The sequence below is a fragment of the Balaenoptera borealis genome (genome assembly GCF_965194805.1).
Source record: "Balaenoptera borealis genome assembly, chromosome: 15".
In the NCBI taxonomy this organism is placed as follows: domain Eukaryota; kingdom Metazoa; phylum Chordata; class Mammalia; order Artiodactyla; family Balaenopteridae; genus Balaenoptera; species Balaenoptera borealis.
The window spans coordinates 25,625,473-25,648,164 of record NC_138871.1 but is presented as its reverse complement, the minus strand read 5'-3'; the positions used below and the strand labels follow the sequence as shown (position 1 = coordinate 25,648,164).

General features: G+C 43.1%; 2 protein-coding genes and 1 long non-coding RNA gene across 18 annotated transcripts in view; 2 read left to right on the top strand and 1 right to left on the bottom strand.

The window, feature by feature from the left end:
• Positions 1-22,692, top strand: part of LOC309611944 (uncharacterized protein) — a 371,966-nt gene that overhangs the window by 21,739 nt on the left and 327,535 nt on the right. For 3 of the 16 annotated variants that reach the window (XM_082357015.1, XM_082357008.1, XM_082357012.1), the window contains 5 exons: positions 3,648-3,785; positions 6,582-6,638; positions 12,912-13,085; positions 13,243-13,289; positions 13,999-15,222. In XM_082357015.1, coding sequence (XP_082213141.1) covers positions 3,648-3,785; positions 6,582-6,638; positions 12,912-13,085; positions 13,243-13,250 — 377 coding nt within the window. In that variant the 3' untranslated portion in view covers positions 13,251-13,289; positions 13,999-15,222. The other 13 variants (XM_082357020.1, XM_082357021.1, XM_082357019.1 and 10 more) reach the window with 10 other exon arrangements.
• The window catches only part of LOC309611946 (RNA/RNP complex-1-interacting phosphatase-like), a 136,873-nt gene continuing 117,972 nt past the window's right edge, over positions 3,792-22,692 (top strand). The window contains exon 1 of the mRNA XM_082357023.1: positions 3,792-3,914. The gene's annotated coding sequence lies outside the window, so the exon portion shown is untranslated. The remainder of the gene's footprint in view (positions 3,915-22,692) is intronic.
• On the bottom strand, positions 4,477-5,271 carry LOC309611958. Its single transcript, XR_014234857.1, has 2 exons — positions 5,030-5,271; positions 4,477-4,892 (listed from the first exon to the last, which is right to left on the bottom strand). It is a non-coding gene; the product is annotated as an uncharacterized lncRNA (long non-coding RNA).

The window sequence follows — 22,692 nt, the reverse complement described above, 5'->3', positions numbered from 1 at the left end:
TCAGAGAAGAGGAAGCATCCACTGCAGGTACAAGGGATGAGGAGACAACACTAGAGGATGTCTGAGTGGCTGCAGCTGAACGGCGCACGTGTCCAGTACAGAGGTCACTGGTTACTGGTCCAAACAGCTCCACGGAAACCTCAAGACTCTACCAAGTGGTAGTAGGTTTGGTAGGAGAGTGATGTCACAAAGCAGGCAGTTGAAAGGTATGAGAGAGCCAATAGGGAGGTCCGATCCCCAACAGGGAGGCGGGCTTGGGTGAAGAGAGTGTAGGAGAGCTAAAACAACACCTGAGTTTCTGAGCTCTGGGGAGGAAATCCTAGAAGACAGATTTACCTCCCCCAGGCTCTTCCATTAGGGAAATCATTGCAACATTTCTTACAGACGTTCATTAATACACTGAACTAAGAGTTACTTATATTCTACAGAGTATTCTATTTTATGTATCATATACTTAGAGCTATATAGATCTTATTTAATTAATAATCCTTAGGAAGGAAAGAGCCATCTAGTTTGAACTATTACAGTTGTTCTGAAATCATATGTGTCTAATGAGTGAACTGATAGCAGCTTTTAAGGAGCCAAAGTAGGGATTAAGAAGCTCTTTTTGTAACTTGGTTCAAGAGTAGGGTGAAGTTTGTTGAGTGTACCTTGTGGAGAATGTTGTGGTCCAAGGCTCTTCTCTTTTAGTTTCTTCTCCTTGACTCCTACCTTCCTTGGGCTGGGCTAGGCTGGGGGCCAGGTTGGACTTGCGACTTAACATTTCTCTTCCGCTTTCTCTTTTTTTTTTTTTCTTCCATTATGGGCATTGCTTCGAGGACAAGCCTTGATCTTGCATTGGACGTTACTTCCTGTCAACTTCCAGCAGCAGGAGTCTTCTTTTCAGTGCTTGATGCTTCACGAAATAGACTCTGCCCGTTGGCAGCAAATACCAGAGAGCTAGGAGACAGAGCTGGTTGCAGACCTTTCCTCTTCCAGCCTTTGGTTGCAATTGTTTGGCCCATAATTTGCTAGCTCTAGTTCCTGGGGCCACACAGGTATCCTGCCATCTCCAGCTCTTGTTATATGTGAGAGACATTCTGAACACTGTCCCTTTTTCTTTGCACAGAAGTATATACAGTGTGGCAGTTACTGTAATCTCCTCCGCCTTGCAAACAGCCACTCTAGAATCTTGGACCTCTAGGACTCTCTGTCTTGCATGCTTGGGGGCAAGGCCAAGCAAAATGAAGAGGAGAATAATTAGAGAAAGAGGAGGACGTTGGTGGAGAATTGGGAGCAGGTAAGGTGAAAGGGCACAGGAGAAAAGAGATGCATGTAGACTTTTTGGTTTCTGTGGGAAACAGGTTGACACACTTGGGCCTCATTTGGTATTAACAGAACAGAGAGTTAAAGATCTAAGTAGCTAGATAGTGCAGCAACTGCCATGAAGTCTGTACACTGAAGAGAACAGTCTCACATCTAGTTTTCATTTTGTTTTATGTCATAGTACCTTATTTATAGCACTCACTGGTGTGTTTGTAGAATACAGATGTTTTCAAATGCTCTGGTTTTGTCTACATGGTTATCTCCTTGTCCTGTTTGTAAGGAATCCAACATTGTAAGACATATTGCATGTTTTTCTCTTGACGATTGTTGACCTTGAAGCGTCATGAACTAACTTGAGCTGTTGGATTTTGTGGAGAAACTTTCAAAAGGGTCTGTGAAAAAGGCACTGTGGTGAGTCGCATTATGCACCCGAGCGTAAGGAGCAGATATCTGCCACCAGCCCAGCTTGGCCTGGATTGCCTCTGTTTTAGTTCCCCTGGTTAGTGCTTTTCTCCCTAACCACTCTTGTGACTGTGATAATGTGAGTAAGGGCGGAGTTGCTAATGATCTATGTGTGAGGTAAGCTGGTTTGAGGGAGGAAATCCATGGACCTAGTCATTTTCCTTGGTGGTAAGCTTTCAGGGGTGCAGAGATTGATCTTCCTGGGGCCTTTTCTGGTCCCAGGAAGATATCGCATAGATGGGACCTCCCAAGACACACATTGAATCTTTAGGCCTGTTTTTCCTATTATGAGGTACGAGTTTCTTCACTGATGGGGATGATGCTTATCTGAGAAGAAATTGTGAAAGGTGGTGTAGTGTAGAGGTGTGGCTTAAGCTTTTAAGTTTTCCTCCAGGTTTTTCCCCTAAGCTTCCTACTTCGGACGGCCTACTTACATGATACTAGTATGTGATGTCCGGCTAACAACTTCCTAAATACCTGCAAGCCAGATCAGTGTCTCTTTTCTCTGTATTCCCATGGAAATCAAGGGTCCCGCCGAATTTTCCATCGAAACAGTTGATTTGTGTAGTCTCTAGGAATTCTAAAGGGCGTACCGTTGCTTCCTAACCGGTGTCATTTGGGAGATCCGCCTCTGTACGTTCAAATGATTAATTTTGAGACTTTGCTCATGTGTGCAGTAAACCCTTGAATTCCCTAAGACCTTCCTTTCCTCCATCTCGTACCCCATTAAGCCCGCTTTAGTTCATCTCCTGAATTTCTTTGGAATCTGTCAGCTCTTCCTCAACATCCTAATACTGAACTTGCCTGTCTGTTGCGATTAGGTCCTAACTAGCGTCCATATATCTTGTTTCCTTCCAATCCATTCTTCACACAAGAGACCTTCAAAGCAAGTTGGAACGTTGCTCATAAACATCGCTCACAAACATTGTTTTGAGAATAGAAAACACACTGTTGGCCTTTAAGACTCTGCGTGGTCTAGAATCCTCTCTGCTTCTCTAGTCCCATCTTGTGCCACTTTTGCCCTCACTTTCTATGCTTCAGATACACTGAATTAACCTTAGTTCTCACTCATCTGACAGAAGTCAGTTCAGATACTATTTTTCACTGTGATTCCTAGCATTAAGGAATTTGATTATCAGGTTTTGTATGAGGACTAAAACTAAACTGGGAAGTGGAAGAATTGAGTTTCAACTGTTTCAGTCAACACGCATGAATTAATGATACCTAAGTATTGAACACCGGGCTAGGTTTCATCAGGGATACAGAAGTTCTGGCCATCTCTGGTTTTGGATATCCCTTATTTGTTGAGACCTTTGCGTTGTTTGGTTGCCTTTTGTCTGTTTTCCAGATGGGAAAACAGGAACAAGGGAAGTATAGGTTATTACTAGGTGGGGTTGAGCAAGTGGAGCAGCAAACTGCAAAGCAGAAAGAAGAGGGACGTACTATAGAGGGATATGATTTCCATCCTCAAGGCGCCTGCATCCTGTGCAGGGAGACAGCCTAACATAAAATGAGCCTAACAACAAATATATTGACTTCTTACTAAAAATCTCCAGTTCATAGAACCGAGGGGTTTGTACCTTCTCCTCTAAAAGTGATAGTCCTGGGACTTCCCCGGTGGTCCCGTGGTGAAGACTCTGCGCTTCCAATGCAGCAGGCGTGGGTTCAATCCCTGGTTGGGGAGCTAAGATCCCACATGCTGCGCAGCCAAAGAAATTTTTTTCAAAAGTTATACTCCTGTATTATTGGCTTTAGTGGTTTAGATTTTGTTGTACTGTTAAGAAGATTTCAGTTTATTTACCGGGAACAAACAACACATAATGTAAAAATAGTTTCCCAGAAACGATTTCCATCATTCTCTTCTTCCCTTTCTCCCGCAGACTGGTGTTTCACCTTGACAAGTTCTCTGTCATTCCATAGGAAAGCTGTCTGGCTTGGAGGTTGCAATCCCAGGGAATTTTTCATCAGCGGGGAAGTCTCCATCACTACAGAGGAATCAAGGGAGAAGTCAGTCCCTGGTAAGTGAGATGCTCCCCCTAAACACCAACACAGCAGTCGTGTACCTTTCAAGGGGTTCAGGGGCAAGATGGGCAAGGCATTTCTACTAACTCTTCTTAAGGATCATGGACAGTGCCCTATGCTACGAGGTAAGCGGTGACTGCTGTAATTCTTACTGGTGATCCTTTCCTGTCACTGATTCTCGGCTTTCTTTGTATTTCATAGGACTGTTGTAAGTCCAATACAAAATGAGTCTTATTTTTAAAAACCTGAAATGTTTTACAGAACCTAGCATTCTCATATAGGGTCCTTTCCATTCTCCCCACTTTCCCGAGAGGCTAAGAACACTTCACACCATGAACTAGGAGAGGGGGTAGAGCCCTTTCTGATGAAATACATCAACAAACACAGAGTCTTAGCCTGCTTGCTCTCTGGACTGGATCTCGGACCACAAGGTCTTCAATCCTGGTATAAATGAAGGAAGTGAGGACAGTTCAACTGGCACTCTCATAACAAGAGTTCTGAAACACCTTCCAAAGAGACTATAGCAGTAGATGAGGGAAGGGAGTGCTACAGTGTGGTAGTACAGGGGGAATGATCGGCTACAGCAGTGAAAAGTGTGGTACCGATTGGTGTGCTCTCGGGGTTCTTGTACATGTAGCATAGATGACCTCTACAGTGGCCCTCCCACCTTCCCACCTGCATTAGGTGTTCTTTTTTTTGTAATTTATGTTTATGTATTTATTTATTGTTTGAACTTATTTATTCTACGTATTTATTTTTTTGGCTGCACTGGGTCTCTCATTGCTGTGCACGGGCTTTCTCTAGTTGGCGGCTAGCGGGGTCTACTCTTGGTTGTGGTGTGCGGGCTTCTCATCGCGGTGGCGTCTCTTGTTGCGGAGCATGCGCTCTAGGCGCGTGGGCTTCGGTAGTTGCAGCTCACGGGCTCTAGGATGCAGGGTCAGTCGTTGTGGCACATAGGCTTAGTTGCTCCACGGCATGTGGGATCTTCCCAGACCAGGGCTCGAACCCGTGTCCCCCGCATTGCATTGGCAGGCGGATTCTTAACCACGGCGCCAGCAGGGAAGCCCTAGGTGTTCTTATATAGAGTCTAAAAACAGAGAGCACTGAGAGAAGGTAGTGGTTATTAAAGGCTCAGGATCTAAATTCTACCTGTCTCTACACCCCTTCCCAGCTGTCGATTTGACCCCATTTTTGAATGCCGACCTCATTCTTCAACTTTCTCTGCCGTTTGTGTACTCACCTTGAAAACTTGTTTCTGTGATGCGTTGAGCAGACACAGGGTGGCAGATTGCAGAGGTGGAAGCTGGTGGTCGGATATTTGTGGGCTGAAACTCCTTCAGTCCCATTCCCATTTCTGGTTGCACAGAGGGCCTACTTCCTGTGTATGACACAGAGCCATAGGATTGCGGGCAGGAGCCAAGTTCTCCATACAGTAAAGACCCCAGTGTGCCTTGGTTATAGTAATATACCTGGCTTCCTTCCTGGTAGGTAAGTGACAGGCGGCTCTGCCCCTGATTTGGAATCTGAGATGGTGTTCCCTGAGCAAGGCTGGCAGAAAGCGATGGATGTAGAGGGACCATGTTATTGGCGTCTGAAGTTTTATCATACTGGGCTGCCAGAAATATGGAGGAAGCAGCTGTGTGCCGGTCAGTGAGTGCCAGAGTAAAGTCTCCGAGTGAAGAAGAATTCTTTTCAGTGCTTCCTGTGATGTCCCACTCAAGAACACCTGGATAGGAAGCAGCTGAAGTGGAGATCTGGCTGTGGTCCGTAACTCCAGATAACATAGTCGTGCTAGAATGTTGGTAAAGGTAGGCACTACCCATGAGTGTCTGGAAAGGGGTACCAGTAGCCGATGCCGAACTGACGGCAGGAGCAGGCACTCTGGAGAAGTTGCAGACGCTTCGTGTTAGGGAAGTTGCATTGCTACAACAGATTTTTAAGCAACAGAGCAATCCAGCCAAGTTTATATTTTAGAGAGAGAACATCTTCCATGTGGAGGATCAGTTGAAATAGAAGAGATTGTTAGAATTGTAGGGCGGTAGTATTCCAGGCAGGAGAGGACGAATGCCAGACACCACCTAGTCACAGACATAGCTTTTGCAGAGATCAGCTACATATTGTTGTTTTTTATTTACTCTCTCATATAATTTTTTTTAAGTCCTGGACCACAAAATACTGTGGCATCGTTGGAAAAATCTGAGACTCGATTCTAGTCTTTTTTCTGTTTGCCTGCTCTGCAGCTTGGGCTTACGTTCTCAAGCCTTACTTTTTCATTGTGAAATAAGAACGGTGCTACTTAACCCGAGAACTCCCCAGGCACATAGACCCGTGGCGTGTGAGGAGCAGTGAAGGAGAGAAGGAATGGAAGTGCTTTGGGGACCCCAAGAGCCCTTCAGAAACCGTTTGTTCTTTTTAATATTGAGCATTAAAAGTGAAGGCATTCCATTTGTTTCACTCAAAAACAAATTCTGTTCTTCTGATAGCCTGTTTTTTTTTTCCACTCCCTTTTTCTATAGTCAGATCAGTTCCTGATGGGCATTCTCCAGTCCACACTATTGCATCTGATTGGAGGCTATGCAAAATTTCCCAGAGACAATGAATTTTGACTGTATAGTAGTTAATTCTTTATAGTACGTTCCTGCAAAAACACTCTTTTCTTCAGAGTTTTTCCTTTTCAGGATAGTGGTAGTGTTGTGGTAACTAATAAAGGCTACTCTTCAGAAAATTGTATAACTCGTTTTTAGTGTATCTACTTCGCTTACTTAATTCCATATTCCCTGTTTTCTAGACAGACTTCTTGGTGTCCACTGTACCCATGGTTTCAACAGGACTGGCTACCTCATGTGCAGGTGAGTTGCCAACCCCAAGAGGCAGAGCATGTTTAAATTGTTCTGTTTACAATAGTAATGTAAGCTAATGTAAGCTGAATGCAAAAAATGCAGTCAGAGAAGTGTATGAAGTGGAAGGCAATTTTGCCCCCTACTCAGATGTTACCACCAGTAATAATTTAGCACATATTTTTTCAGACGTAAAAAATGCAGATATAAGCATATACAATGGTCCCTTGGTATCTGCAGGGGGATTGGTTTTAGGACTCCCCATGGATCCGAAAATCCTCGGATGCTCAAGTCCCGTATGTAAAATGGTGTAGTACAGTCGGGCTTCCATATCTGCAGGTTATGGAACCGTTGGATATACAGAACTGACTGTACCTGTGATTTAATGGTATAGTGTTTTAGACATTCTGGTTTATAATTTAATATATGGAGGACATCTTCGTCTGACAATATTTGGAGACCTCATTCTTATTTATTTATTATTCTTTTTTTTCCTCCAAATTTGCTTTATGTAGTTGGATATAAATAAATGAGCACAAACTTAAGCAAGATACATGTAACAATTTAATAGAACCTGATACTCTTAATTCTTTCAGTGTTTCTCCAACTCATCATGGGGCTCGTAAGAAAAGTAACCAACATGGATACTACTACAGTTGAATGTCAAATCTTTAAGTGCTTAGGACATACTAAATCCTTGTATAATGCACTTATGAGGAACCCTTCAAGAGACTTGTGTTTTGTATGTAGCAAAAAGTGTTAAGAGTCAAATATTCAACTCAGTATAAAATAATAAGAAACACTTCTGATTTGTTAGGTTGAGATTGCTTCTCCTTTTACTAATGAATGATTGTTTTAGCTGTAATATCACTGAGCTGAACAAATATGTCACCTTGGAGTACATAAGGAAAAATAAACACATGCTAAATGGGTAAAACATTACAACTACATCTTTACTAGACCATCTCTACTAACGCTTCAGAAGCTTAGAGATTTAGAGTGTTCTTACGTTAATTGCAAGAAAAATAGAAAGAGAGAAATTCCTTCTTTTTTGAGATCACAGCTGTGAAGTCGTGATTATACAAATTCTTCATTTGTGTGCAAAACATGAAACACATTTCTCTTAATTCTCCCTGCTTAGAATTGTCAGTCAACTAGCAGGACTTTCCTTCCAAGAAACAAGAGACTGAGATGTGTTTTATATAACTTCAATAACCTCAGCACTACAGTAAGAAGACATGCAGTATCCTTTTGCTGTGCTTCAAGACAACAGGGAAGGAGGTCACAGGAAAGAAGAAATCAAAATGGTTACAACTGAGAAACTTTTCTCAGTGTAACCATGGTGCCACTTTCATTTTTACATAAGCATGGTGGCATAATTCAAGCTCAATACATCAGAATTCTTAATATTTAAAATTTACCTTGACTTTTAATTATCACCATGTTAACAACCAAAATAATTTGACGAAACTCATAAGAAAGGGTAATGTTAAACCCCACTTTACTAGAGTTAGTTTCTGGACACATTAGCTCATTTTTTTTATAGAAGAGGGACAGTGAATCTCAGTTGGCTTACAAGCTAGGAGATCACTTTGAATTCTGCATTTCTTAACTGCAAACAGATATAGCACTTGTAACAGGTTATAACTGGTTTTCAGCTGGTTTTCAAGCACAGAGCCAGCCCCAACAGTAATAGTACACTATTGAAAAAGACCTAAGGCAATGAATTCCATTTCCAGTGGAAAGAAAGAATCGTATGGTCTTGGACAAACAATTCTGATGGTTTACTTAACAGTCACTTAGTAGTTCTTCCTTGCTCATAGAGCTTTATGACTTTTTTGAGGAGTGAAGCATTCAGCTTGAGTGGATAAATCCTTGTTAGGCTAAGACAATCATTATCATATCCCTCTTTGCCATGAATTGTCTTATGAATGGTCATATCAGTCTGTTTTGGCAAATGAGTAATTAAGGGAAGGCTGTTATTGTGCTTATGAGAATGATATTTTTCTCTGAGAAAAGATAAATAGGCATTAGGAAAATGACCATTTGGGCTCTTTTTCTGCTTCCTCCTTGTTTTGTGAGAATATGATATTTGGTTTTACAGCAGCCATCTTGTGACCCTGAGATGATCATATGCCAATAATGACAAATGGTAGATTAGAAAGAACCAGCAAAGACAGAAAACAGCAACATCAATAGTAACAACAATCACAGCAAAAGAACAATGGGACCTTAACTTGTGGAGTTCCTATAAAGTAAAAAATATAAGTGCTCTATGTTTATTCTAAAACAAAAAAAGAACTATGCAAACCAGCTTAAAACTCCTTTTTTTGTGCCAGTGTTCTAAAATGTGGCTTTTCATAAAACCTTGACCCAAATGCCAGCAACTTCAGAAAAGAATTTGGGTAGGGGGAAGAAGAAAGTTATCTCACTTAGGAAAAACAACCACTATCTTTATCCTAATCTTTGGCACACAGTTGAAACATATATAGCTGCTGTAACACTTTACACAATTCCTATGTACTGGAGGAATAACAAGATCTAAATAACAATTATATTTTTCAACACTGGGTGAAGGCTTTACATAAAAATACCATCCTCCTTTTTCCCCCTAAATTTCTAAAATATCACGTGCTTTTCCCCAACATCTGCAGCCGTTCAGGAATTTTTAGGAAACTTTCATGCATGATCTTAATTCCTAATCCCTGGCTCTTTGGGCTCAACCACAAAAGATCAAAACCACCAAAAATGATGGTTCACTTGAAGTCAGGTGAGAGACACTGGCTCAGTTAGTCTCGTAGGACAAAAGCAGTGCTGCATCAACTGTCTCCATGCAGGAGGGGCACGTGAAGGATCTCATCAGCCAGTCATCTGTACAGCCCAGGTGATCTGCATACACAGCAGAAATCAAATTGGGTTCTCATAAACAAAGTGCATCATACAGATCACACACTCCCCGATCTTTTTTTTAAATATTTGTTTTATTTTATTTATTCATTTATTTGGTTGCGCCGGGTCTTAATTGCAGTCGGTGGGCTCCTTAGTTGTGGCATGCAAACTCTTAGTTGCGGCATGCATGTGGGATCTAGTTCCCTGACCGGGGAACGAACCCGGGCCCCCTGCGTTGGGAGTGTGGAGTCTTTAGCCGCTGCACCACCAGGGAAGTCCCCCGGATCCTTTTTTCTGATCCATTTCTTCCAGGGTCATAAACTCCTTCAGGCTGATGCTGTATGAGGCCTATTCTTTGAGCTATCCTAATTTGCTCCTCTCAGCTGAGGTGCTAGGCGAGTCTGACTAGGTGTTGGATGAGAGACCAAAACTGGAACTTGATCCAGATATGGCAGCAGCAGCTCCTGATCCAGCTCCGTCCCCTTGCCAAAGCTAGCCCAGTCGGATTGAGACTTGTGAGGCAGGGAGATGTCATCCGAAGTGGGGGACTTAAGGCAGTTCCCCATCTTCCAGGGCTTGAGTGTGTGATCTGTGTGCTGTTTTGACAGTCTCCCAACCTCATTCTTTTTTTTTAAATTAGTTTATTTATTTATTTATTTTTGAATTTAAAAAATTTATTTATTTTTTATACAGCAGGTTCTTATTAGTTATCTATTTTATACATATTAGTGTATATATGTCAATCCCAATCTCCCAATTCATCTCACCACCACCGACCCCCGCCCTGCCCCGCTTTCCCCCCTTGATGTCCATACGTTTGTTCTCTACATCTGTGTCTCTATTTCTGCCTTGCAAACCGGTTCTTCTGTACCACTTTTCTAGATTCCACATATATGCATTAATATATAATATTTGTTTTTCTCTTTCTGACTTACTTCACTCTGTATGACAGTCTCTAGGTCCATCCACGTCTCTACAAATGACCCAAGTTCGTTCTTTTTTATCACTGAGTAATATTCCATTGTATATGCGTACCACATCTTCTTTGCCCGTGCACCTGTCGATGGGCGTTTAGGTTGCTTCCGTGACCTAGCTATTGTGAATAGTGCTGCAGTGAACATTGGGGTGCATATGTCTTTTTGAATTATGGTTTTCTCTGGGTATATGCCCAGTAGTGGGATTACTGGGTCATATGGTAATTCTATTTTTAGTTTTTAAGGAACCTGCATACTGTTCTCCATAGTGGCTGTATCAGTTTACATTCCCACCAGCAGTGCAAGAGGGTTCCCTTTCCTCACATCCTCTCCAGCATTTGCTGTTTGTAGATTTTCTGATGATGCCCATTCTAAGCGGTGTGAGGTGATACCTCATTGTAGTTTTGATTTGCATTTCTTTAATAATTAGTGATGTTGAGCAGCTTTTCGTGTGCTTCTTGGCCATCTGTATGTCTTCTTTGGAGAAATGTCTATTTAGGTCTTCTGCCCATTTTTTGATTGGGTTGTTTGTGTTTTTTTTTGTTTGTTTGTTTGTTTTTAAATTTTTTAATTAATTTATTTATTTATTTATGGCTGTGTTGGGTCTTCGTTTCTGTGCGAGGGCTCTCTCTAGTTGTGGCAAGCGGGGGCCACTCTTCATCGCGGTGCGCGGGCCTCTCACCGTCGCGGCCTCTCTTGTTGAGGAGCACAGGCTCCAGACGCGCAGGCTCAGCAGCCGTGGCTCACGGGCCTAGTTGCTCCGCGGCATGTGGGATCCTCCCAGACCAGGGCACGAACCCATGTCCCCTGCATTGGCAGGCAGATTCTCAACCACTGCGCCACCAGGGAAGCCCTGTTTGTGTTTTTAATAGTGAGCTGCATGACCTATTGATATATTTTGGAGATTAATCCTTTGTTGATCGGTTTATTTTTTTTTTTTAAGGCTGCATTGTTCCTTTGCTTACTGATGAACATGTACAAGTCAGAAGTTTTTGATATTATAAAACATCAAAGTAATGAACATTCCTGTGTGAACATCTTTGAATATATATGCTTTGTCTCAGTTAACTTCACTCAGAATGGGACTTCTGCATCAAGGAGTTTATGCCCTTATGCTTTTTGTGGGTGTTGCTACACTGTACCAATGTATGGTTGTTCATGCAGGAAATACGTATTGAGCATCTGTTATGTTTAAGCACTGTGCTGGGTGCTAGCAAAAAGACTTGAGAAATTTTGTGAGTGAGGAGACTTGACCTGCCTGCCCTTTGTGAATTCTAGCAGTCCAGAGAGGGAATAGCTATTCAAGAATCACACTCTGCATGTAGAATTACAACTCTGACAGGTGCCAAGGAGAGGGACATGGTACCATGAGAGCATATTTTAGGGAGGATTTGATCTCATCATGGAGATTAGAGAAGGTTTAGGGATGTTTCAGCTGATATCTGAAGGATGAGTAGGTATTAACCAGATAGGGACGTTGGGGAGAGATTTCTGAGCATAAGGAATAGCAAAAGACCCTCTAAGAGGAAAGCATATGCTGTGTTGGAGGAACTGGCCAGGAAGGTGGGGCCGTTGGGGGAGCATGTCATTATAATGGAGCTGCAAGTGTGGGTAGGAGCTCGATCGTGCAGGCTTATGTTTAAGGTTTCAGACTTGAAGAGTAATAGAAAACCATTGAACTATTTTTGTTGAAGGTGAGTGTGTGGAACATACCCAATTGCATTTTCAACCTATCGTTTTGCTACCGAGTGGAGAATACACTGCAGGGAGAAAGAGTGGAAGCGAGGAAGCAAGTTAGGAGACTTGTGTAGAAATTGGGCATAATGGTGGCTTGGACCAGGGTATGGTGGTCATTTTGGTGGAAAGATGTGGACAGATTCTAGAGGTATGTAGGCAGTATCATTGTCAGCACTGGTGGTGGGTTGAGGATGAGGGTGAGGGAGAAATAGCTGTCAGTGATGGTGATTCCTAAGTTTCTGGCTCCTATGGTTGGTTAGATAGGGTTTTTTAGATATGATGTTAATATTTGTCCTAATTTGTCTTTTGTTATTTGTTGGTTCTTGATGAATACTCTTGTCATATTAAGTCTCCTGTTTTTAGTGTACAAAGCATTTTGACCGAAACTGACCGTTGTATGTTATCAGATAACTTTTTAACATCTGCCAGTTTGGTCCTGTATTTTATTTCTTTCATTTATTGATTAAATTGTTGTATTAATGTAAATAACTATATTAATAGATTTTCTAAAGTTGCGTTATCCTTGCATCCTTGGTCCTTGGAATAAAGCCTGTTTTTTTTTTTTTTTTTTTGGCTGTGTTGGGTCTTTGTTTCTATGCGAGCGCTTTCCCTAGTTGCGGCAAGCGGGGGCCACTGTTCATCGCGGTGGGCGGGCCTCTCACTATCGCGGCCTCTCTTGTTGCAGAGCACAGGCTCCAGACGCGCAGGCTCAGTAGTTGTGGCTCACGGACCCAGTCGCTCCGGGGCATGTGCGATCTTCCCAGACCAGAGCTCGAATCCGTGTCCCGTGCATTGGCAGGCAGATTCTCAACACTGCGCCACCAGGGAAACTCCGGAATAAAGCCTTTTTGTAGTCATGGTATATATCATGCTTTAATAATTATTGATTAGATATGCTGATATTTTCTTAGGATTTTTCTATCTGTATTTGTAAAGCACAATTGGACCTTTTTTTGCAAAAACTTGATTTTCTTTCCTTTTTATTTACAAATGACTCGAATTTTGTTGTTTTGTAGATATTTGATTGATGTAGAAGGCATGTGGCCAGATGATGCAATTGAATGTAAGTATAAGGGTTGTCACTACTTTTCCCTTGTTATAAAATTTGAAGGGAGAAATGTAAGGGAATTTCTCAAATTTTGGAAAAATAGAAAAGTCTGTAATTCATTTGTTCTGACATACGATAACCTTTTACCAAAAGTTTAAAAAGGGATGTATCTGGAAATAGCAAGATATAATAGCCTGAATAATTAGTCAGTGGATTTCAGCATTTTTTTTTCTTTTTTAAATTTATTTAATTAATTAATTTACTTTTGATATTATATCCACTGCCCCACCAAGGAAGTCCCTTTTTCTTCCTTCCTTCTTTCCTTCCTCCCTTCCTTCCTTCCTTCCTTTAAAGCTCCAAGTCATTTAAAATACATGACTTCTTACTAAAAATCTCCAGTTCATAGAACCAAGGGGTTTATAACTTCTCCTTTAAAAGTGATATTCCTGGGACTTCCCTGGTGGTCCAGTGGTGAAGACTCTGCGCTTCCAGTGCAGCAGGCGTGGGTTCAACCCCTGGTTGGGGAGCTAAGATCCCACATGCTGCGCAGCCAAAGAACTTTTTTTCAAAAGTTATATTCCTGTATTATTGACTTTAGTGGTTTAGATTTTTTTTTTAATGTTTAGAGGATTTCAGTTTCTTTACCAGGAACAAACAAAACGTAATGTAAAACTAGTTTTGCAGAAACGATTTCCATCATTCTCTTCTTCCCTTTCTCCTGCAGACTGGTGTTTTATCTTTACAAGTTCTCCGTCATTCCATAAGAAAGCTGCTCGTCTTCTGGTTTCATAAGAGATGGTGAACAGTGGTAAAATATCCAGTTGACCGAAATTTCTAGAGTACACTTCAGGGAGCGAATGATGGGGTGGAATGTTGGGGCAGAGTGAGAGATACAGATTCTGGTGAGACTGAGAGTCATGCACAAAAATTACTGGGCTGTGGTGAAGGGAGAACAAAACTAAATCAGGTTCCTGCTGGTGGACAGGAAGCCAAGATGAAGAAGAATGGTGCGTAGCTGGGCAGTGTAATTAGGCCCCTAAGTGCTGTGTCTCCTGATAGTAATTATGAACAGAAACCAAATAATAGTTACTAATAACATGGAGGTGACCAATCCTTGAGAGCTGAGGCAGAGAGAAGGAAAGATGGCATTATGCCTTGTCTCTGGTGCCTTGAGTTTCCCAGGCTGGTTTGTGACCAATCTTGGGTGAAATCATAACTAAGTCATTTCTGCTAAGGTGATCAGCTTTCGTGGGGTCCTTTCTCTGCACTCTGTCCAATGGTAAAGCCCACTGGTTTATGCCTCCTGGAAAACAGTTATTCCAAAGCAGTATAAGTGAAGCATTGATGAAACAGCCATGAAGAACATGTTTCCACATGGCCTCGCACCACCTTTTCAAAGTGCTGTAAAACTTTTTTCATCCAAAAATCAGTAACAGAAAAGGATTGGGATCAAATCCCGTACAGAGGTAGTGTAAGAAAAAAGAGAATAAGGAGCAGAATAGCATGTCTTCAGACAATAAAATCAAGTTGGAAAAGACAGGTCCACAAAACAGATCAAAACTGTAACCTATTATTTCAAAGTGGGCTAAAAGATGTTAGGAAAAACAATGCGAAAGATGAAAGAACATGGATCGAGGAGGGAATGGGAAGTTATTGTTTAGTGGCTATAGAGTCTCTGTTTGGGATGGTGGAAAAGTTCTGGAAATGGTAAATGCTGATAAATGCCACCTATGGGTGTTTGGTTTTAGTTGATCTTCTTCCATGAAAGGGTTTGGAGAGATTCAGAAGCTATGCTGCTGCCTCCATCTTTCTGATGTCCTGCTCAATCTTTTGACATAATTATTTTGAATTTGCACAGTGGTGATGGTTGCACAGCATTGTGAATGTATTTAATGTCACTGAATTGTATACTTGAAAATGGTTGAAATAATAAATTTTGTTTTATGTATATTTTACCATAATAAAAAAAAGATGAAAGAACAGCATAAACCAGAATTAGGTAAGATGATAGAACTCAAGACAGAATTCAAAATAAAAGAAAAAAGTTTCAGAAATGAGGACTAAATTTAAAATAATACAAGAGTGGGGACTTCCCTGGTTGTCCAGTGGTTAAGAATCCACCTTGCAGTGCAGGGGATGCAGGTTCGGTCCCTGGTTGGGGAACTGAGATCCCACATGCTGCAGGGCAACTAAGCCCGCACGCCGCAACTACTGAGCCCACGTACTCTGGAGCCCACGCGCCACAACTGGAGAGCCCACGAGCCGCAAGGAAGAGCCCACGCACTGCAACAAAGAGCCCACGTGCTGCAACTAATACCCGACACCTCCAAAAATAAATAAGTTAATTAATTAAATAAATTAAATAAAATAATACGAGTGAATGAACATAATGGATAATGCCTTAAGGGAAACAAACAAGAAGAGGAAAAAAATTTTTTAAATCAAAAAGAAGATAAAAAGAATTTTAGAGAAATGGCAAACATAACAGATAGGCAAAAAAGAGTCAGGACAGCTCTGAAAAGAGAAATATAAATACGTATAAGGGGCTTTCCTGGTGGTGCAGTGGTTAAAAATCCTCCTGCCAATGCAGGGGATATGGGTTTGATCCCTGGCCCAGGAAGATCCCACATGCCATGGAGAAGCTAAGCCCATGAGACACAACTACTGAGCCTGTGTGCCACAACTACTGAAGCCCACGCGCCTAGAGCCCGTGCTCGGCAACACGAGGAGCCACCGCAATGAGAAGCCCGCTTGCCGCAACTAGAGAAAGCCTGCGCACAGCAACAAAGACCCAAAGCAGCCAAAAATAAATAAATAAATACATTAAAAATATATATATATATATATATATATATACGTATAAGAATCTGTTATACCATAAAAGTGACATTTCAAATCAGTGGGACAGATTAGTCAATAAGTTGTGATACATAAATGTTGGGGTATAAATATTTCTCTGGAAGGATCCACAGCACGGCCAAAGCAGATGTCTCTGAGGAGGGAAATGTGTGGCTGGGGAACGTGGGGAAAAGGGTCACTTTTCATTGAATACCCTTGTGTACCTTTTCTAGTGTTCTGTCATGTGAATCTATTACCTCTGAAGTTTGCCTGAGTTCAAACCCCAGTTCCCCCAATTGCTAGCTCTTAATCTAGGGCAAACTCTTCACACTCTCCAAGCCTCTTAATCTGTGAAGTAAGGTCAGTAACTCAGCCTGGTGCTGCCTGGCACAGAATAAACTCTCAAAAAATGGACATTATTAGTGAAAAAAACCCAAATGCCCATCAGTGGATGAATGGATTTTTTAAATGTGGTGGATATGTGAAATATTATACAGCCATAAAAAGGAATGAAGTACTAACACATGCTACAACATGGACGAACTTGAAAACATTATGCTAAGTGAAAGAAGCCAGAGACAGCGGTCACATTTGTATTATTTCATGAAATGTCCAGAAAAGGCAAAACCATAGCAACAGAAAGCAAATTAATGGTTGCCAGGGCTGAAGGAAGAGGGGATGAAGAGTGCCTGCTGATGCTTAAGGGGGCTTCTTTTTGGGGTGATGAAAACGTGATGGGTTAGATGCCGGTGATGGTTGCATAGGCTTGTGGATGTACTAAATGACACTGAATTTGCAGTTTCAGAAGGTGAGTTTTATGGCATGTGAATGACATCTCAAAAAAATAATTTTGAAAATGAAAATTGCCCATTTTCCCATAGTCACTATCCACTGTCTCCATCTCTCCCTTCTCCCCACTGCATTCCTTTTCACGCCCAGCCCTGCCGCTCTCTCCCATCGTCACTCCCTCGAGCTGCCCCACGAGGCCTCCCAGGGAGCCTCTGAACCCCTGGGCGCCTGCGTCCTGTGGCTGTTGGAGCTGCTGCCCAGTGCGCGTGCCCCCACCACTCTCACCCGTGAGAGTGGACGCTTCCGTCGGATTTTTTCTCATGCGTTTCAGTAGATGGTGATGTTTACAAAAGGCGGCACGTGCCCTGCTCAATGGAGGAAGCCCCTCAAGTTAATATTTAGGCGCGTGCACAAGTTTGATCTCGTCCACCAGTAACCTCAGGATGCTGTGCTCTGAAAGCCAGGTTGGCCGCCTACGGGCATCTGCAAATACAGAGGACTTCAGAGGCATTTGGGCCTCAAATTGAGTCCTTGTACCTCCACATGGGATGTGACCTCAGCCCTTTGCTGCACCTCTGTAAGTGAAGTGGCACAGGAATACCGGCCTTGCCTGTCTTTGCCAAGGTTAACTGAAGAGCGCATTCGCTCCCCTCGTGCTTAGGTGTTGAGTACATCGTGATTTACATACCAGGCCCTATTCGTGGGCCTCCTGATGCAGCAGTTCCCTTGGCTCTGCCCCTGTCGTCAGCTGCCCCTAGGATAACTCTGAGCCCTAGCCACTTCTCTGGTAGATTTCCCTATTCCCCCACTACAGTCACACCTGAATAAGGCAACTCAGACCTTTCAGAGATGTGTCCTGAACCTCTTGTTTTCTGAAATACCTATCTGGTGGTTGTGAGACTTAAGGCCAGCGTCCCCGAGAGACTTTTTCTATTTCTCCTAGTAAACCTAGACTCATCTTCTGTCACCTTCAACTCTACTCCAATTGTGTTCTTTCAACCCAGACCTCTGACCCTGCTTTTTACTTCTGCCATTTCATCCTCACTCCTGCTTCCTTTCCTAAATCCATACGTCTCTTTTGGCCTTCCTAGCCCTGGGCCAAGTTCCTTCCTCTTTGCTCAGTTTTTACCCCTTTCCTTCATTCTCCCATCCAACTTTCAGTCCTTCCTTTCTCACGCCCCAGTTAGCAGCATCTCAAAATTCTTAAGGTTTATTACTCATCTATTAATTGTATTCCATTTACTTATTCAGTTCTATACCTATCTTACCTATGTATAGAAGAACAGCTGGTAGCCAAGGTGGCACCAAGAATCCTAGCAGCTCTCACTTGACGTATCCGTAGTAGACAGCAATTTCCATTTCGTTTTCCCTCTCAGTGAAAAATTGCAGCTTCCCCGAAGAGGTGTATCTGGCAGCATTCTCACGTTGTTGAGCCCGCCTCTTCATGGCCTCTCGCTCTGGCCTCTGCTCTTGTTCGATGGGCTTTGACATGACTGGCTCAGGCGCATTGGGTTCCCTCCATGGAACTCGTTGCTTGCTGAAGTCTTGGCATAGAAGTTGGGTTTGGAGCTTGGATGGGGACTGGCGCTTAGTCACAGCAGGGGGAACAGGCTTTCCGCTGGAGAGAAGCGCCAGATGAAGTTTTGTAGGGTGCAGGCCTAAGAGCAGCAGACTGAGGGGACACGAGGCTGGGTATGGTTGGTCCAAGCCGGTTGGGTTGGGTTGGTCACAGTTGGCTGAGCTGGTTTGGCGGGACCTGGCAGAGAGGCAGGAACTGGCTGGGATGAATTGACTGCAGCAGGTTGCGCTGAGTCAGTAGAACCAGGCTGGGCACGGTAAGCCCCAGCAGGCCGATGTGAGGCCAGAGACTGTGGCCTCTGAGGAGCGGGTCGAGCTTGAGGCTTGTCCCAGGCAGAAAAAGGCAGAGGTATCAACTTGACCTTCCCAGGAGGAGGCCGCTCATACTGGGATGAGGATAGACACTCTGTTTCAGCACTGCTGACTGGTTTCTGGGCTTCGACTTGAGTTTTCTCAGCACTCTTACCCTCATGTGGGGTATGCCGCCATGGCTGGATGGCTGGGGGTCTTTGGGGTTGCTTGAATTTCCCAAGACCCGACAGGAAGAGAGCCCAGTTTTCTTATCATCCTTCTTCCCCAGCGCATGAAGAACCTTCACAGACTCCAGCATGCGCATACCTAGGGAGGTTCGAGGCTTTTTAAAGCTCAGTTTGGTGTTTTTTTCGCTTCGTCTCGGGAATTGTTGGCTTCTCTTCTGCCTTGACTTTGTTCCCTGACTGCTTGTTCTCTTCAGCCTTGTTTCTTCCTCTGGTCCTTTTGGTCTTTTCCTGCCCGTGGCTCTTAGTTTTGCTGATCTTTCTGGATGCAGCTTTCTGAGGTTTGCCTTGAGAGTGCTTGGCCGTGTTCACAGGAGCCCTGTCACTGACTGCAGCGTGGCATATAACCACTTCTCCCCCTAACAGGCACTCTGGATTCTTTGGCTGGATTTTGGCCTTGGGAGCGCCACTGATAGGCTCAGAGGCTTTCTGTTTGTTCTTCCTGGGTTGATCAGAGGGAACCTTTATGACACTTGGCTTTTCCTGCACCTGATTCACCTTAAAGGCTCTGGCATCTTTGGCTTTGATCCCGTTGGGACCTTGGGATTGATCAAGATCTTTCAAAGAACTAAAGAGCTGGGAAAGGTGAATATCCTCCGCCAGTGTAGTAATGTCTGCAAAACCACTGCTGGATTCGATCCCATTTTCGAGTGTCCCTAGGTCCTCACGACTCAGGCTGTTCTTTCCCAGATCAGCATTTTCAGAACCAGGCTGCTCCTCTTGGCTGAGGAGGTGCCAGGAGGCCAGCGGCTGGTGAATATCAGGGATTCCTAAAGGGAGTAGTGGAGGATCTTGGTTTTCTTTTGGGATGTGTTAGGCATCCAGAATCTTTGAAAGCTTGGTTTTAATATCATCCACGTTCTTACTCTCTATTTGTCCCTGGCTTGGAGCTGGAGGCAGGGCCAGGAGACGCCTGGCACTCTGGACTGGAGCTGTCACTGAAATGTCCCCAAGTTCAGATGCTGGGTTACTCTCAAATATGTGACTGTTTCTGCTACTGCAGGACTTGGGGAGTTCTTGAGTTTGTGTCACACAAAATGTCTGGCTTGGAGGTTGCAATCCCAGGGAATTTTTCATCACCAGGGATGTCTCCGTCACTACAAAGGAATCAAGGTAAAAGTCCAGTCCCTGGTAAGTGAGATGCTCCCGCTAAACTCCAACACAGCAATCATGTACCGTTCAAGGTTCATGATTGCTGTGTTGGTGTTTAGGGGCAGGATGGGCGAGGCATTTCTAGTAACTCTTCTTAAGGATCATGGACAATGCCCTGTGCTACGAGATAAGCGGTGACTGTTGTAGTTCTTACTGGTGATCATTTCATGTCACTGATTCTTGGCTTTCTTTGTATTTCATAGGATTGTTATAAGTCCAATACAAAATGAGTCTTATTTTTAAAAAACTAAAGTGTTTTACAAATCCTAGCATTCTCATGTAGAGTCTTTCCAATTCTCCCCACTTTCCTGAGAGGCTAAGAACACTTCACACCATGAACTAGGAGAAGGGGTAGAGCCCTTTCTGATGAAATACATCAACAAAGACAGAGTCTTAGCCTGCTTGCTCTCTGGACAGGATCTCGGACCACAAGGTCTTCAATCCTGGTATAAATGAAGGAAGTGAGGACAGTTCAACTGGCACTCTCATAACAAGAGTTCTGAAACACCTTCCAAAGAGACTGTAGCAGTAGATCAGGGAAGGGAATGCTACAGTGTGGTAGTACAGGGGGAATGATCGGCTACAGCAGTGAAAAATGTGGTACCTATTGGTGTGCTCTCGGGGTTCTTGTACATGTAGCATAGATGACCTTTACAGTGTCCCTCCCACCTTCCCACCTGCATTAGGTGTTCTGTTTTTTTTTTTTTAATTTGTTTATTTATTTTTTGAACTTATTTATTTTATGTATTAATTTTTTTGGCTGCACTGGGTCTTCATTGCTGTGCACGGGCTTTCTCTAGTTGCGGCTAGCGGGGGCTACTCTTGGTTGCGGTGTGCGGGTTTCTCATTGCAGTGGCTTCTCTTGTTGCGGAGTATGGGCTCTAGGCGCATGGGCTTCAGTAGTTGTGGCTCCCAGGCTCTAGAATGCAGGCTCAGTAGCTGTGGCACATGCGCTTAGTCGCTCCACTGCATCTGGGATCTTCCCTGACCAGGCCTCGAACCCGTGTCCCCTGCCTTGGCAGGCGGATTCTTAACCACGGCGCCACCAGGGAAGCCCTAGGTGTTCTCATATAGAGTCTAAAAACAGAGAGCACTGAGCGAAGGTAGTGCTTATTAAAGGCTCAGGATCTAAATTCTACCTGTCTGTACACCACTTCCCAGCTGTAGATTTGACCCCATTTTTGAATGCTGACCTCATTCTTCAACTTTCTTGCTGTTTGTGGGGCTTGCACTTTGGCATTTTCTTAAAAGCTAAACATAAACTTACCATATGACCCAGCAATTCCAGTCCTGCGTATATATGCAAAAGAAATGAAAACCTATGTCCACAGAAAAACTTTTACAAAAATGTTCATAGCAGCATGATTCACGTTATCCGGAAAAAAAAAAAAATGAAACAATCCAAATGTCCAACAACTGGCAACTGGATAAACAAAATGTGGTAGAGCCATACAATGGAATACTAACCAGCAATAAAAAGGAGTACTGGTACACACTATAACAAGGATGAATCTTGAAAACATCATGCTAAGAAGCTAGATGCAAAGACTAGATATTATATAATTCTATTTACATGAAATGTGCAGAAAAGGAAAAAGGCAGATTGGAGGTTGTCTGGGGCTGGGAATGTGGATTGATTGCAAACAGGTATAAGGGACTTTTCTGGGTAACAGAAGTGTTCTAAAACTGGATTGTGGTGATGATTGCACAGCTCTGTAAATTTACTAAAAATAATTGAATTGTATACTTAAAATGGATGTATTTTATGGTATGTAAATTAAACTTCTATAAAGTGTTTTAAAAATCTCTGTAAAGATATGCCAGAACAAGTCACACTGAGTAGCTCTGGAAAGGAAAGATGGGTGTCTGGGAAACGGGAGAGGGAAGACACTTTATCAAATACTCCTTTCTATATTTTTAATTTTGTACCATGTATTGTCAGTTTAAGAAATGAGAATAAACAAAACAAAAACTTACAAGGAAGAGTGTGGCAATAAAGGTTTAATGGCTTTGGTGAGTTCAATAGGAGTAAAACATATGTTAGGCCATAGAAATGTTCTAGCTTACAGAAAGGAAGATGATAAATCCTCTGTCACCATCTGAAGCACAACATGCTTAGTTCAAAGGGACATGCTTAAAAACAGGATGTCAACAAATAGACCCAGAAGCTGTCAACTTAGGAAAGGGGAGTAGAAAGGATGACCTGTGAGAAATGGTTCAAAGAGTGAAGACCTGTGGGAAAATACTTCAGGGAAGGAAGTGGGGACCTGAGAGGTAGAAGATTAGGTCTCTTTTGTGCCTTCAGAGAGCAGAACTGGAAGCAGAGCCAGGAAATCTAGTACAGGCAGATTTTGGATCTTTTTAAGTTTTAAAACCTTTGCCAGCTGGAGCCTTAGACAAATGGAACAAGTTGCCAATGAGCGGCAAGTGAGTGGTGGAGCTGTTGAAGCAGAGGCTGGAGCACCCTGTGGAGCAGAGGCAGCGGAAGTGTTGACGGTCCCTTCCGAGAACGAGTCTGAGAACCT